This window comes from Copadichromis virginalis, linkage group LG11 (assembly GCF_057382275.1).
Source record: "Copadichromis virginalis isolate Kocher_CV1m ecotype Utaka linkage group LG11, C_Virginalis_male_GT1.1, whole genome shotgun sequence".
Taxonomy (NCBI): domain Eukaryota; kingdom Metazoa; phylum Chordata; class Actinopteri; order Cichliformes; family Cichlidae; genus Copadichromis; species Copadichromis virginalis.
Genome location: NC_140628.1, coordinates 25,575,395 through 25,591,133, shown reverse-complemented (window position 1 = coordinate 25,591,133; position 15,739 = coordinate 25,575,395). Strand labels below are relative to the sequence as shown.

Sequence of the window (15,739 nt, the reverse complement as noted above, 5' to 3'; positions counted from 1 at the left end):
TACCAACAATTACAAATGCAGACCTTTAATAGTAATAAGTAATCCTTTATTTATAATGCATAGCAATATAAAAATAGTAACATATGAAAATATTACAATGGGCACAGATGAATTTGTATCAAAAACAGCAACCAAGCCAAAGTAATGAATAACACACATAAATAACAACTGCTTGAGAGACCAAACAATTTCTTTTCATCTGTTCCTTGGCAGAAAGTTAAGACAGCTATTCAGCTTTAGGTTTCAATAAACAGAAGTAATGGATGCAGTCCCTTTGAAATGTCACACAAAAGTCTACTTGTGCATATACTTAGCTTTAACTCTTCTCTTTTTTGTTTTGTATTCCAAAAGGTTTTCATTTTCTCCAGAGGATGTCTCTCTTTCAGTGGTTATCGACTGTTCACATTCATTTTCACAGACTGTTGGAATGTCGATGCTGGCCGAACGTTTCTTGCTAGAATACAATGGCCTAATTTTGCGTGCATTATCTGTCGTCTTTATTTCGTACTGGCATATACTTTTGCCTACTTGTTTTGTTTTTAAGACATTTGTATGCAGTTCATCTATCATTGCAGTAATACCCTCTGGAATGAATGCCCACTGTTTAACTGTGTCTAAAACAGCATTTAGTTTTCCAACTGCATCTTCTGTGCATTTTTTGTCTGTGCTTTCAACTACAGGAGTGTCCTTCAAAGTTGATAGAGGACTTTTCAGAGAGTTTTTCATTTGTTTAAAATGGCTACAAGCCACCTTCAGGCAAGCACATGTGTTATAGTGAGAGAACGTACAACAAGTGCACTGAAGTGTTTCAGCCGATGCAAAAAAACACAGATTTCCAAACAAACTTGGCATTTTTATCACTTTCAAGTCCTCACAGTGTACAAAGTAATGCCTTTCTTTCACTGCAATTCTTGCCAAGGTCTGTTTCCATGTTTGGATAGATGTCATTGTCAGCCTCTGCTAATTTTGCAAGTAACACTAGATGCTTGCAAAGAAGTCCTCGTAAGCCATATGTACAGTTGCAGTAGGACTCAACAGGGCAGACATCATACACCATGTCTTCTCTTGACTCAGATGGGACTTGATATGCATTAACTCCATGGCTGTTCTTGACTGTAATTTTAAGAGCCCAACCACTTTCCATCAGTCTTGAAGCAGAGTCTGAAACTTGAGACAAGGTGTCAGCAAACCTGTTTTTCATGCGGCCCACATCTTGCAGGGTTTTTATGACTGAGAAGTAGTCGTCGGCCTTCCCTAGGAGCACTTCAATCAGATCATCCAGACGCCTATTCTTGTAGCCAGATAAAAACTGGCATTTCAGGCGGTGGAAAAATCTGAAAAACAGTTATTTGAAATGATTAGTAACTGTAATTGAAGGAATTTAAAAAGTTTTAATCAAGACTGTATTATTTTTTAAAAAATTGGAATACCTATTGCACACGTCTTTTATAAAGGAATGCTCTGTGCCGGTTTAGCTGATTTAGGCAAATCCACCAACTCACGCTGCTAGAATTTAAAGGATTTGCCTAAAACCTGTTCTGGCAATGACATGACGAACCTACTCAGTTTAGCCTCTTGGATTAAAGCATAATATCTTTTTTTCAGCAATACAATTGAATGAGGTCAAAATAATAAATCATACCTTTCAATCACATTGTTTGTTTCAGAACGAGCGTGACTGAAGCGACGGCCGTAGTCACACCACATGTGGCCAATGCCTTCCCAGTGCTTCTGAAAATACTGGCACACCAAAGGGTATTGCTTAAATGTCTGGCAGAACTCTGCTGATGTGGCTTTAAAGTCGTCCTCCTAAGAGAATTGGATGCAACAGAATATATTTCAATCCATTTAACAGACCTATTGAAATCTTTAATATTATGTATTGAAGCCCTTTTCCTTTTATTGAATAACATTAAGAATTTTAAGTTATTAATAATATGTCGTGTTTTTGTATTAAGAAGCAATTATTTCTTCCCTTACAATGGCTAAGAAGGAACACTAAACCTATAAGCATATTTGGTTTCAGCATCTGTCTGTGAAAGAATCCCACTCACAAGTTCTACTGCACAGTGGGTGACACAATGATGTTCTGCACAGCTTAAGTACTTGTTTTGATAAGCAAGATAAGAAGCCAGTTTTAGAAATTGTTTCAAAAATCTATTTTGTATCTCTCTGTAACTTTTTTTAGCAACTGAAAGTTATTATGCTCTTAGTGTAATCAAGAAATCAAAATGTGAAATAGACAAATTACACTTACAGATGTGCAAGCTTTCAGCTTACAAAAGAAAGAAATGATTTCATTTCTCTTTTGGGTGTTAGAAAGCCCATGGACCCCGGACTCTGATTTTGAAAGCCATCGATTAACAGCCTGTGAATGTAAGAGAAAAAAAGTTAATCTGGAGAGAGAGACAGAGGAGCAGCTGTACAAAAAGCATAAAAGAAAGCTGACGTCCAAAAATAACTTTGTCACTCACTGGACAAGAGGACCTGTGCATTACAGAAATCAACCAGGCAAACATATTTTTAAATGTCAAAAAGAGCTTTGGGAAGCAGCCACCAGAAGATGAGTGCACTGTGGTCTTAAATGGATGGACATAGTCACTCAACATTTTATCCCTTTATATTCATTAACCTGAGTAGGTGAATATCACAATGAGGCAAATCATAACAACAGGACCCTGTTGTAAAAATGTGTTTCAGGTGCATCTTAGACAACGTGAAAAGAAAACAATGTGGTTTACCTGCAAGACATGGTACCAGCATAGAAGGATAGCTGACTCTGGAAAAACCTTCTGCAAAGCATTTATTTCCGCAAAGTCTTTGTCAACCATAAATGCTCTACAGAAAAAAAGAAAACACTAAATGAGATTAAACAGTATGAAAATGTTTTTGCTATCTCAAAGCACCACTTCAATGCCAAATTAAACATTTCAACTCACAAGTAGATATATAAAATACTGCATACAGCCTATAGGAATAACTTTAACAACTGGAAAGGAAAGTTTTTTGCAGCCCATGCTGCAGCTATAGCATTAGATTCTGGCATGTTATAACTTTTTTGAAAAGGAATTATTTCAAAATTAATAGCTGTCAATGTATTATTTACCTCGGGGAAGTTGGGAAATGCTCACAAACTATTCCAAGAACAGTTTCCAGGGTTTTCTGACTTTCGTTGCTGACAATAGCATAGGCCACAGGGACTCCCATGATCATCTCTTACAACAAGTGTGAATAAGGGAAATGAATACTGGTTAACGCAGTGCGTGGTGTCAACACATACTAACTGTTTTGCATAGTTCTCCATGTTTGATTTCATTACAGGTGTCTGCAAAACAATCATTAGTTCTTGGTCAGATGTGTATGGTTGATAGAAGAGAACATGTTCTTGATGTTTTCCATTAAGTAAGGTATGTACACTTTGACTGTCTCCACAGTTAAAGTGCTTCTTCCTCATCATGCAGGTTCTAACACTGTCAATGTCACGTGGTGTGACAAAATGCTCTCTGTTGTGAAGATCTCTGTGTCCATGTTCTTTGGCCCATTTATGACATTTGGTTAGTACGATGGCTGGCTTAGTTCCAAGGGAAAGCAGTTCCTCAATCTTCCTCCTCAAATCACTGGAAATATTGTTGAAATGTGCGTCTTTTGGGTCCGAAGGATCATGCCCATCATGCTTATCATATGTACGCTGCACGATGACTGTGTGGTCTTTCCAACATTTGAGTACTTTAAATGAAACATAGGCCTTACAGCCCACTGCTCTGTAGCTGTTTCGACTTTTTTCCCCAGCTCTGATGCAGTTGAATTTGTAATAGTCTCTTTTCCTGTCTTTACCTGAGGCAACATTTAAACATTTATAATGTCCATGAAGGGTTAATGAGTTCAATTTTTCTAACACAACACTGAATGGGTCCTCCTGGCATTGTGACACATGCACACAAAGTTGTGTGTCTTTTCCAGTTCTTTTTTTTTTCGTCATTCAGAACACTTCTTCTAATTATGTCGTCCATTTCTGGTGGAAAAATAACGAAGGTTTAATTAGTCAATATTCATTAATTCATTTTAACTTGTTTTGGGGTTTTTTGCAATACAATGTAAATATAATATATATATATATATATATATATAAAATAATATAAAACAAACAGGGGCTAAAAGAAGCTAAACTTTCATATGGTATGTCTCTGGCAACTTTAACATGATGTCCCAGGGACAACATCTACACGATGTCCCAGGGACAACATTTACGCGATGTCCCAGGGACAACATTTACGCGATGTCCCAGGGACAACATTTACGCGATGTCCCAGGACAAATTTGTAAATTTCTGGATTACTGTTAATCTCCATAGAATCAAGAACTCATGTCCAGTTTCACAGCTATGGACCAGTTAATGTTTCCAGGTGATAGTTTGATTCATAGATTCAGCACACAACCATAAGTCTAGGCCTTTTAGTCCAGATTCTCTTCACTTATGTTTGTAAAATGATCAGGGAAGCTACTGCAATTTTGCCTGACCCAACCCCCGGGCCACGAAACACCCAAAAAGTTGGGGAACGCTGGTCTAGAGAACACTGGTTAGCTAATGCTGTTGTCAAGTAGCCTATCGCTAGCAAACAAACAGCAAGCCAAGTGAGGAACATATGTATAATGCTTACCGTTTATTAAAGGAAAGTATCCTAAATTGACTTCAAATTCGGCGGACAGGCGGCGGTTTTTCGCTTCTTCACTTGTATTTCGAAATACTCGAAGGCGGGTATTTCGAAGTCGCAAAGGAATGACGTCACAAGAAGGTGATTGGTCACTTGCAATATTGAACCTGGAACAACATTAATTATGATGATGTGGGAACAATGCTGACACGAGGAAATCAGATCGTCCGAACCACTTCATGAACCAGTCACGTGGTACAGCCGGGCAGCGAGGCTTCGGACGTCATCATTTTCAGCTCCTCCCATAAATGAAGCAAGCCTCGATACGCGCTTCGCGGAAACGCCCCCTCCAAAAACTAAACACTCCTTGAGATTTATTCGCACGCTGCAGTTAAGGTTTTTGTTGCTCTTCATTTAAAGCTCTTGCTAACAACTCAAAGAGCGGCTGCTGACCCCAGGATGACCTCCAGAAAAGTTGTGGAGTTGTTCTACGATGTAGTTTCTCCGTATTCATGGCTTGGTTTCGAGGTTTGTGCCGTCTTGATGTGCACCACAGCATCAGATCGGTTTGTTTAGGAGATGCGCAAATATCTCATGTGTTTGCAGGTCATGTGCCGCTACAGAAACGTTTGGAACATCGACCTCAAACTGCGCCCTGCGTTTCTGGGTGACATCATGCACGGAGCGGGTCAGTAAAGATCAAGACAGGCACCTGTAAACCTGCTGCAGGACACGCTGCACGGTCAAATCCGGGTGCGCACTGACTCTGTTTGCTCTCACATTTCTCTTTCTTGACAGGCAACAAGCCTCCTGGTTTGGTTCCTAACAAGTTCGGGTACATGACAAAAGATCTCAACCGCTTGGCAGAATACTTCAGTGTCCCCTTGCAGTTGCCTGCTGACCCCTTTGAGGTCATGGTCCAGAAAGGTACAAGCAGAATCAGCTCTATAATGTCTATTGATTGGACTATTAGACCCAAGCTATTTGACCCTATTAGACCTTATTTGACCCCTAAAGACATTTTAACTGAAGCAATGACGCTTGATTTTGACAGAAGTTCCACATTTAAAGAAAAACATAAGTGTCTACTACTTTTTGTTGTTTTTTTAAGGGGGGGAAACATGCAACTAAAACAGATTATCTTCAGATATGGGAAACTGAACTCTACTATTCTTAACTCCCAAAAGTTTGGGTAAGTGATAATGTCGTAGTCATGACTTGTGACATGGTGTTAAAGCAACACAAAGCAAATTTAATTTAATACTTTAAAACACTTGGCTGTGGCAAAACAAGCTGTAAGCACAACACAATATACACTTGACACTTTATTAGGTACATCTCACCAGTACCAGATAGGACCCGCGTGTGCTTTGAGAACTGCCTTAATTCATAAGAATTCCTCAAAGATTTTGGTCCATGTTGATCACACAGCTGCTGCACATCCATGACGTGAGTCTCCAGTTACGCAACATCTTAAAGGTGCTCTATTGGATGACGTCTGATGACATTTCAAGAAACCAGACAAAACCAGCTCTGGTAACAAGAAGATATTTTCCCCCAGAGAACTACCGCTGTCATATTTTCTTTTTTTTTAGACCATTCTCTGTAAATCCCAGAAGATCAGCAGTTTGTGAAATACTCAGACCAGTCTGGGACCAAAAACCATGCCACATTTTAAGTCACTTAAATCACCTTATTTCCCTATTCAAATGCTCAGTGTGAACTTCAGCAAGTTGTCTTAATCATGTCCACGTGTCTAAATGCATTGAATTTCTGCCATGTGATTGGCTGAATCAATATTTGCAATGAATGTGTGTACCTAAGAAAGTTTACTTCCCTTTTTATAGAGAGCCAACAATTCCAAATACTGTTGTATGGTTCATAAGAAACCCTCCTTCAAAATTTTTAATGATTTTCACCAAAGATCGAATAAAGAACTGCAGATTAAGAGATTTACTGAAATATTAGGCTTGAGATGTGACATCTCATGATTTTGTCAATAGTGGTTCAGGTAACAGATGCATGTTAGTGCCCTTTTTTTTTTTTTTTTTCTTCTTCTAGGCAGCTTGGCTGCAATGCGATTTGTGGCAGCAGTGCAAGAAAAAGAAAAGGATGGAGAGAAGGTGGTGAATGTGTCCCGTGAGCTGTGGAGAAGAATCTGGAGTGAAGACAAAGACATCACTGTACCTGCGTCGCTGTCTGAGGTGCAGACTCTTTAACATCCTGGCTGCATTTAAAACAAAATTAAGAAGCACAATTTAATTTTGAGACTTTTTGTGTTTTTGCAGGCAGCAGTGAAAGCTGGATTGTCTGAAAGTGAGATAAAAGAACTGTTGGCCATGTCCACCTCAACGCAGGTCAAAGAGAAGCTTAAAAGCACAACACAGGCAGCTCTTGATTATGGGGTCAGTTGTCCTTCAGCTCCTCTTGTAGATCTAGCAAAGTGAAAAACAAACAAACCATCAGCTATAACCCAAATCTCTCCTCCTAAATCCTTGTCAGGCTTTTGGTTTCCCCATGATTGTGTGTCATGTTGATGGAAAGCCAGAGATGTTCTTTGGATCTGACAGATTTGAGCTCATGGCCCACTGCATCGGTGAGAATACGATTCTACCATCTCTACAAATTTACTATCAAACTGGCTCAAGTAAATGGAATAAAATGACACCTTAACTTGTAGTCAGTGAAAGACTTTGCATACTTTTGGCTCTTTTAGTAATTCTTTATAGCTGAATATTGAATCGATATTAAGGAATCAATTGTCACTTATTTTTTGAACTTGTTGCTCTCTAACAATTAAAGTTATTCTAGTTTTGTTTTTATTGTAAATCACCTATGATTTCAAAATTACAAAAACAAACAAAAAGGTGTTTGGCACTCTGGCAGTGGCACTACTTTTCCTTCTTATTGTTGGCAGTTTCTTATTCAGTCACATTTTGTTCTCTGTTTCAGGAGAGAAATGGCTGGGACCTCAACCCAGCAAATCAGCTGCCAAGCTGTAAAATGAAACCTGTTTTCATCTAAAGACGATTTGCTCACAGTTTTGATTTGTCATTAAGTTCCATCTTTCATTTTTCTGGAATTAAAATCCCAGTTTTCCAAGTTGTGAAAGGCTCTGTCAGTGGCAGTAACAAGTTTCCAAACTGGTACTGTTGAGATATGCGTATACATATGACTTTTTTTTTAATGTTAGTCATAAAAAACCCTAATAACAACAACAACAACGAATGTGGGTGTAGATTTGGTCACATGATGTGTGTCTACCAGGATCAACCAGTGTTCACAGACCTCAGTGCTCATATTTTGACATATCATGTAATCTACTGCTAGTATTGTGATTAATGCATCATACAATTGTGCTGCTAATTATGTGCCTAATAAAAGCCTTTGAAATACAAGAAAAGTATTTTTGGCAGCTTGTACTAAACCTTAGTATTATTCTTATTATTATTATCATTATTATTATTATTGTTATTGTTACAGTAATATTCATGGTCCCAGCTGATACTTTTTTTTTCTCTGCCAGTGCTGACATTTGTGATTTTTTTTTTTTTTTTTTTTTTTAAATGTCTTCTAACTGCCAGCTGGTCAGTTGGCCCATTATTTCCATTCATGACTGAAATATTGACCCGTTTTCTTCCACTTCACCAATTCAGAGTTGCAGTGGGGCCGGTACACCCTGGACCAATATATCATCCTCAGGATGATATCTAACATATATATCATCCTGAGTGTTAATATATTGTTAAGTGCTAATTTGGTTAAACCAGGAGGAGTCATAGTTTATGAGGCTGTACATCTTAGTTTAATCTCAAGTGGGCTGAAGCAGTAAAACTATGGTAATAACCTAAAAAACATCCCTCTAAAATGTTCATAGTTAACATATTTAAAAAAAACAATAATAATGAGTCATTAAATGTACATTACAATTTACAATTTACATTTAAGAGTGAATCATTCAAGGCACCAAAACCTTCATATGTAAAGTTTTTGTAACAGAGCAAAAGTGTTTTCTGCCTTTATGATCTCGTCTAAATATAAAAATACTTCTCATATATTTTCTTTCCTGTTTAGTAGTCCTGGCATCAAATTACAACACCATAAAAAGGCTTTTCATTTAAATTATTAACAACTAATGACTTTACAGTAATTTGAACTGGAATATCTGATGGACCGTTTCTGGCCCTTGTGCCACAGGTTTGAAACACCTTTCCTGACGGAAAGTTCAGACGTTCTTAGAAAGACGAGATGAGATTTTTGTCACCTCGCTGAGAACTACTACGTCATTATTAATTAATCCATCGATCCCTTTGTAACCCATCATTCACAGCAAGCAGGTTTTGAATTTCAACCCTTTCACAGGTAGGCAAGCAGAGGCCTTCATATCCTCCCTCAGTTGAACTGCATTCAGGTATTAATGTTGGAGAGGATGTGGGTTTTTGTTTGTTTTAGATTTGTGTGAGATTAATGACCTGTTGTGGGCGTAAATATCCTCTCTTTTCCTGGTCTGGGTAAGAACGGGATGTGGAAATGGATAAATGCATTAAATGTTTGTTATGTCACAAATGTATGATGCCACAACATAAAGTGGAAAGAAAGACGCTACAGTATACTGAAATACTGCACTTGCTGTTGTGCAAATAGCTGAAATCACTTCGACAGCACTGGCGCAGTGTCTACAGTGCCGTGCCCCTTTGATTGTATGCCTCGCCTCAAACGGCAGGGCAGCTCGGCTGTTAAACTCCTGAATAAAATCAAATGATTCATGCATAAAGTTCAGTTCAATTCATTTTTAATTATATAACACCAAATCACAACAACAGTCGCTTCAAAGTGCTTTATATCGTAAGGTAGAGACCCTATAATAACGCAGAGAAAACCCCCAACAATCAAGCGACTCCCCTACAGATGAGCACTTGGCAACAGTTGGAAGGAAAAACTCCCCTTTAACAGGAAGAAACCTCCAGCAGAAGCAGGCAGCCATCTGCTGTGATCAGTTGGGAGTTTAAGTGCTGAAGACGGGACAAAAGACACACTGAGTGGAGAGCCAGCGATTAATGTGTGGTGTGTGAGCACATAGTGTATCGTAAAGTAACACAAGTCTGTGTGTGTTCAGCATTTCTAATGTTTAGCTTGAACTACGTGTTTTCTTGACAATAATTGTAATATTGCAAACATCAAGTATTGCTGTCATATGAATAATTACTTGTAAATATACTGTAAGTAACCGTGTCTTTGTACAGTGAAGGTTACAGACTCTCCTTCTACCCCCTACATTAAAATTTTAGGTGTAAATATTTTGCACTAAACACAAAAAAAAGAATCTGTTATGTGGTTGCTGTGAATTCTTTGGACCAAGATAATCTTTTCACTAGAGATGGCAGAGCTTGTTATACCAGTTCTGAGCAAAAGACTACCAAACACGTTTAACAAAGGGCCAGCGACTGAAACAAAATTACAAGGAGCAGCAGTACCAGTTTCCTTACACAAAGACGAGGAAGGCAAGGGTCACGAGTCGCTGCTGTACTTCAGGGAAAAGCACATTACAGAATGTGGTAGAGCACATCAGCACACTCTGAGGAGGAGGGAGGTGGAAAGGAGGAAGAAGGAAGGAGTAAATAGGAGAAGGATATGGTGAAGCAGGTGAGGGTGGAGTTAAGAAAACACAGAAGGCTGAACGAAGAGTAGCAGAGAGCGCATTGATCCCCTGAGCCTGACAAATCACCTGAGAACAACAAGACAATGAAGCTCTGAACAGCCCAGCTGAGCCCGGACTCTTCAGCAGGGAAGATGTATGAAAAGTGCCTGACCGCAATAACAGGATTTCACTTTTGATTATTTCTCGTTTGGCTGTTAAGAGTAAACTGCAGGTGGTGAGGTAAGGCTTTGACCCCTATTTTTCTTCTGTCTGTTTGTAACACATGACCTGTCCTTGTGGCAGCATGTAGGAAGAGTGAGCTGATTAATGCACGCTATGTTAACTTTATGAAAGCGGCTGTAGTGTGGTTGGAGCCTTTTAGTGATTTTTATGACATAATGTATTATTTTTAGTCTGGGTGAATGAGCCGGTGCTGTTTTGCCAATCATGTTTGGCCTTTGGGCGTGTAGTGCATCACTGGAACTAATGTGATGAAAAAATGCAGGTAAACAGGTTTGGAGCTCTTGGCTGTGACGTAAAAGCGTGCTCATGAAGATGAGCTTCTATGAATTTAGACATAAATCATTAGGACTGCTTTGTTAGGCTTTCTCTGATATACATCTTTGATTAAAGTAGTCCAAAAGCCTCCGTGACAAAAATAAAGGTGCTAGACTTTAACTCTGACGGGCTGTTTATGTTTATGACTAGTTTGTAGCAGGAGGGAAATGCTCCGTATACCTCACAGATAGCAATACGACATTTGACGTTTCTGGTCTCAGTTACCTGTTTGCTCAGATGGCTCCTCGTACTGATTACCTGTAAGAGTCACATTACTATTAACAGATTCTGTTGCAGGAACAACAGGCCTGTCAGGCAATACATTCTAATTTGACTACTTCATCCATAACAAAGAAATCAATGGTTTTCCTACTGAGAAAATATCTGGACAACTTTTAAGTGTATGAAAGCACTAAAAACCTCCTCAGTATGAAGTCTGGTTGTGTGAGCTTCTTGCATCTCTTCATCGCTTTTTATTTTCTTTTAAATATGTGACAGGATGTCTTCAGTATCAGCTGCAGACTCTCAGTGCAAAACTGGAGACGCTATCTGTGGTAAGTTTTGTGGCTACTTCTGCTCACTAAACAGGTCTGACCATTTATGGGGCTTGACGAGCCTAACCCTTGTTAGAGAGACGTCTTCTGTCTTCGCCTGAAGATAGAAGATAAACTCTGCACGTCAGCTGAGCAAAAATATTAGCATAGACTGCATAACCACATCTGCCTCTTTAAGTACTTTGAATCTAAAGACGGACGTTTCCTTGTGTACATTCCCTGTTTGCAGAGATCCGAGTGTACGAACAGGAGGTGATCGTCGTGCCCGTCTTCCTGTTGGCCAGCTTTCTGATAACTCTGGTCTTCATTTTACTGCTGCGCTTCTGTCCAGAGAAGGTCGATCGTATCCGTCCAAAGTCAAAGGTCACTACCAGGAGGATACTGCATGGCATTGATGGTAAGAACACAAAAAAGAATGAAGTCGACTCTTGTTGTGATTTGGGGCTGCATAAATAAAATTGAATTGATTGAATGTTTTTTGTTATATTGGTAGTTTAAGTCAAATTTGTGGCCTGTATTTGCTTGTTCATGAAACAACATTATATAAAATTTAATCTAAATGAACAAAAATAATACAATAATAATATTTTAAGCTTTTGTGTCCTTTTAATTTTGTTCACTTCTGTGAGACGTGCAAATTTTAATTGTTTTTCTGGAACTGTTTAATTTATTTAACTCATATAAGCAAACACGAACATTTAATAAATGGTTTGTAACACACTGTAATGTTGTGTTAGGCAGATGTAACTTCAGGTGAAGGAGTTTACAAATACTGTGCATTAATAAGTACTGAAAAAATCCTTATATAAGCAACTACTACAATTTTATGTGTTCAAAACCACATGCATGTTTCTGCTTCTCAACTTTTTATAAATGTTAAATAACATGACTTGAAATAGTGTCTAGGTTATGGTCTCATTTACTCCCTGTGTTTTCATACGAGCCTCTATTCTCTCTGCAGCTCCATCAGGTATCAATGTTCTGGAGCATGAAAGCATTGCTTTGGACATGCCCAATTCCTACTCTACCTTCCAGTCCCCGCACACCTACCTCAATAAAGCATTTTCCAATTCTGTGGAGACACTCCCTCAACATCCCAGCCCACCGCCACAGGAGATTTTCAAGCCCACTTTCACTCTCCCGCCGCAGCCCAGAGAGCTGCCCCGCCAGAGGCTCCCCGAGTCCTTCAACCTGGTCACGCCTCTCTCTGGCACCTTCTCCCTGCGCACAGACTCCTCCGTGTCCATCTACAGGGCCCGTATGGAAAACAGGAATGTGGTACTGCGAGTGCTAAATGGTGAGATTTTCACCGAGGTTTGTCTGTGAGTTTTGCAGATCTCATTTGGTTTTCAGTGCAAGATTCAGCATTTTCTTTTTCTCTCGTTGGCAGACTCGGCTAATGCCACAGAAAGGCACAACTTCCTGGGCTTTGCTTCCTTCCTGGCCCAGCTCGGACCACATCCCTTCCTGCCTGAGCTCCTAGGTGTGGTGTCACTGCGAGCTCCCCTGGTTACAGTTGTGGAAGAACTGGAAAACAGAGACCTGCTCAGCTTCTTGTGGAGATGCAGAGAGGTAGGGAGATACATTTTTAATGAGCTTCAAAGATGCAGCGTGTGCTACATTGATTCTCCTTCAAGTATGATAAAATCTAAATGTAAATCTCCAAATCGAGATGTAAAAGAAGAATTATTTAGACATTTTTGTGACTGCCTTTCCAGGACAATGGGGATCCGCCATGTGAAATGACAGAGAGACGAATATTTACCATGGCAAACCAGGTGGCCAGTGCACTGGTTAGTATACAAATATACTGTATTTTCATTGGCTCTTTTTTAATGCTTGAGGGCAGTCTTTTAATATTTATAGGAACTGCACATGCTCATCTGGTTAATCTTGACTTCGCTGTCATGTTGCCCGATCAGGCGTTCCTTCACAGCAAAGATCTTCTCCATGGAAACATCCGTGCCCGTAGTGTACTGATCAGTAAGATGTTCACAGCCAAGCTTTGGGGCCTGCATGGAGTCTATACACGAAAGAACCAAGGAGCCACGCAGAGGGAGGATCCGAGCATGAAGAAATGGCAGGCACCAGAGGTGCTAGCCAAGAGGCCTGCCAGTGAGAAAAGCGACGTGTGAGTTCTTGTTAGATCTCATTTGAGCCTAATTTTATGTGTCACGTCTATAAAAGATGTCTTGGTGCTGTTTACCTTAATATCCTCTGATAGAGATGTTGCTACATGAAATGTGTAGTCTACAAGCTTGTTATTAAACTCCTGGAAGAAAGACTGTAACATCAGTTGCTTTTGTCTGTCCCTTTTTAGCTGGTCCTTTGGTATCTTATTGTATGAAATGACAACTTTGGGTAAGTTCAATTCTTACTTTTTAGAATATACTCGTAACTTTAAAAATTATTAATGAATACATCTTTCAAGAGTTGAATAATAGAACAATTTGAATTAGCTGTTAGACATGTCTCTGTACTTTTTACTCTGGGTTCCTGTGTGCAGATGGACTCAGTGTTTTAAAAACAATACATTTGTGTGACAGTAATTTTGGATTTTAAAAGGATTTTTGTGCCGGTGTTGATCCTTAATCTGTAAATTATTTAATTCGATAGAGTTACCTAAGAAAGTCATGCAAACCGTTAGAATTTACTGTATTTTAACATTGCAAAGTAACACTTGTGTACTTATTTCTATGCAGTCACATGAAACTTTGCTCAGTTCAGATTAATTTATCCACTGCTCTTCTAAAGTCTTACCACAGCATTTCAGTCAGATTGAGGTCATTTGAGCAATTCTGTTGTTTTAGCTATCAGATTGATGGCCTCATATTTGACTCTAGAATACTTTGGTATACAGAGGACTTCACAGTTAACTCAGTGTTTGATTTGACCAAACATCTCCACTTTAGTCTCTTTGCTCCAGAAGTCTTGTGGTTTCTTCAAATGCAGCTTTGCAAATCCAAGTCATGCTGCCGTGTTCTTTTCAGAGAGAAGAGGTTCTCTCCTGGCAAGCCTTCCAAACAAGTCGTACTTGTGCAGTCTTTTTCTAATTGTACTGTCATTAACTTCACAAGCTTCTCTGAGCTTTGCACAGTCCGGCCTCACTGACTCCTGTCTTGAATGTTTTCCATGTGAATCACGGACTTCAAATTGTTTGAAAATAGCCTTTCAATTCCTCCAAGATTGATGGACAGCACCAGTTTCTTCTTTTAGATCATTACTGGTATCTTTTCCCAGACTGCTACTTACCATCTTAATTCCTATGGAAAGAGTAAGGGTGGACTTGGTTTTTTTCACAGGATTGCATCAAAGAGTTTTCACATTTATACGCTATAATGTATCTACTAATTTCTCTTGCGTTTGTCCAGGTGAAGCTCCGTTTGCAGAGATCCCGGCTAATGAGCTTCTGCAGTTTCATCAGCGAGGAAAAAATCTTAAAAAACCATCAAACTGCTCCAACGCACTGTGAGTGTCCACTGCAATACTCCAGAAACGCCAAACATGAAGCGCTACACTTCCTCTCGTTAATCACCGCAAAAGTCAGATAAATTTCTTCATCTCTTCTTCGCACAGGTACACGATCATTAAAGGTTGCTGCCAGTGGAAGGATCAAGAAAGACCCACTCTGGCAGAAGTGCGCAAGAAGCTGGCTTCAGGAGAGAAGGCGGCCTCTGACAAGGTCATCAAGGCATCTGGGACAGTTAACATTGAGCAATACCTTCAAGAAGCTGGATACGGCGAAGCCAACAGCTACACTGTTTTCTGATTGCAGTTATCCTCAGCAAAAGCACTTTTACGAAACAAAAAAATGACGTTCAGATGCAATACAATAGCTCAAAACTCTGGGTATGATCACTCTGGGAATTGAAATTGCTCCTTTTTCCTTCTTTCAACAGTTAACTTTGGGAAACATTAGGTTGTTTTTTTTCTTTTTTTTCCCCAAATTTCATTCATGTGTCTTGCCTTTCCCAATGTCTCTAATGTTCAGTTGGAGAAATAAAACCTCCGACTCGACATTTGGACCCGTAAACCTGACCGACGTACAGCTTCAACCTGAACCTGTGCTAAATACTGTCCATACATGATGGTTTGCTAATTTTGTTTGAAGATGCCAATGTATGTTCCAATATATATATTTGCCACATTTTTTCATGATTTCGTATCAGACATAAGTGTGGAAATGAAGGACCCATCAATGTAATTTTGCCATTATTTCCATTGTAAATTATGTTTACTGATCAAGTTCAGTTTATGTGAACATGAAAATCTGTTTACATGAACTCAAATGTGAATAAAATAAAGATGACCTTATTTTTCCATGCGGCTTTCATTAA

The 15,739-nt window shown here is 39.2% G+C and overlaps 3 protein-coding genes and 1 long non-coding RNA gene across 6 annotated transcripts; 2 read left to right on the top strand and 2 right to left on the bottom strand.

Annotated features, from left to right (window-relative positions):
* Positions 1–20: 20 nt before the first annotated feature.
* Positions 21–3,198, bottom strand: LOC146698786 (uncharacterized). 3 transcript variants are annotated; one of them, XM_085471590.1, is made up of 5 exons: positions 3,107–3,198; positions 2,742–2,838; positions 2,258–2,368; positions 1,643–1,809; positions 21–1,334 (listed from the first exon to the last, which is right to left on the bottom strand). In XM_085471590.1, the coding sequence occupies exons 2-5, from the start codon at positions 2,829–2,831 to the stop codon at positions 872–874; spliced, it is 831 nt and encodes a 276-aa protein (XP_085327716.1). In that variant the 5' UTR covers positions 2,832–2,838; positions 3,107–3,198; the 3' UTR covers positions 21–871. The 3 variants fall into 3 exon arrangements, with proteins under 3 accessions (XP_085327716.1, XP_085327717.1, XP_085327715.1); XM_085471591.1 differs by lacking the exon at positions 3,107–3,198 and adding an exon at positions 2,940–3,090; XM_085471589.1 differs by lacking the exon at positions 3,107–3,198 and having other exon boundaries at positions 2,475–2,810.
* A 732-nt stretch (positions 3,199–3,930) lies between these two features.
* LOC146698785 (uncharacterized) lies at positions 3,931–4,936 on the bottom strand. Its single transcript, XR_014922717.1, has 2 exons — positions 4,659–4,936; positions 3,931–4,012 (listed from the first exon to the last, which is right to left on the bottom strand). It is a non-coding gene; the product is annotated as an uncharacterized LOC146698785 (long non-coding RNA).
* A 100-nt stretch (positions 4,937–5,036) lies between these two features.
* LOC146698784 (glutathione S-transferase kappa 1-like) lies at positions 5,037–8,058 on the top strand. The gene is made up of 7 exons (XM_085471587.1): positions 5,037–5,180; positions 5,259–5,340; positions 5,451–5,579; positions 6,714–6,856; positions 6,941–7,057; positions 7,155–7,248; positions 7,605–8,058. The coding sequence occupies exons 1-7, from the start codon at positions 5,112–5,114 to the stop codon at positions 7,652–7,654; spliced, it is 684 nt and encodes a 227-aa protein (XP_085327713.1). The 5' UTR covers positions 5,037–5,111; the 3' UTR covers positions 7,655–8,058.
* A 2,089-nt stretch (positions 8,059–10,147) lies between these two features.
* On the top strand, positions 10,148–15,722 carry styk1b (STY kinase 1b). The gene is made up of 10 exons (XM_085471586.1): positions 10,148–10,530; positions 11,347–11,402; positions 11,632–11,799; positions 12,364–12,699; positions 12,793–12,974; positions 13,121–13,195; positions 13,325–13,533; positions 13,723–13,763; positions 14,774–14,870; positions 14,979–15,722. Exons 2-10 carry the CDS (start codon positions 11,348–11,350, stop codon positions 15,169–15,171), a joined length of 1,356 nt encoding a protein of 451 aa, XP_085327712.1. The 5' UTR covers positions 10,148–10,530; position 11,347; the 3' UTR covers positions 15,172–15,722.
* Positions 15,723–15,739: the final 17 nt, after the last annotated feature.

Coding starts and splice junctions, on each gene's coding strand:
- styk1b (XM_085471586.1), top strand. CDS start 11,348: ATGTCTTCAGTATCAGCTGCAGACTCTCAGTGCAAAACTGGAGACGCT. Junction 13,534..13,722: donor GCCAGTGAGAAAAGCGACGT/GTGAGTTCTTGT, acceptor GTCCCTTTTTAG/CTGGTCCTTTGGTATCTTAT. Junction 13,764..14,773: donor GTATGAAATGACAACTTTGG/GTAAGTTCAATT, acceptor GCGTTTGTCCAG/GTGAAGCTCCGTTTGCAGAG.
- LOC146698786 (XM_085471589.1), bottom strand. CDS start 2,609: ATGTTGAGTGACTATGTCCATCCATTTAAGACCACAGTGCACTCATCT. Junction 2,369..2,474: donor TGCACAGGTCCTCTTGTCCA/GTGAGTGACAAA, acceptor TTACATTCACAG/GCTGTTAATCGATGGCTTTC. Junction 1,810..2,257: donor AGCTGAAAGCTTGCACATCT/GTAAGTGTAATT, acceptor CAATTCTCTTAG/GAGGACGACTTTAAAGCCAC.
- LOC146698784 (XM_085471587.1), top strand. CDS start 5,112: ATGACCTCCAGAAAAGTTGTGGAGTTGTTCTACGATGTAGTTTCTCCG. Junction 5,181..5,258: donor ATTCATGGCTTGGTTTCGAG/GTTTGTGCCGTC, acceptor ATGTGTTTGCAG/GTCATGTGCCGCTACAGAAA. Junction 5,341..5,450: donor TGACATCATGCACGGAGCGG/GTCAGTAAAGAT, acceptor CTTTCTTGACAG/GCAACAAGCCTCCTGGTTTG.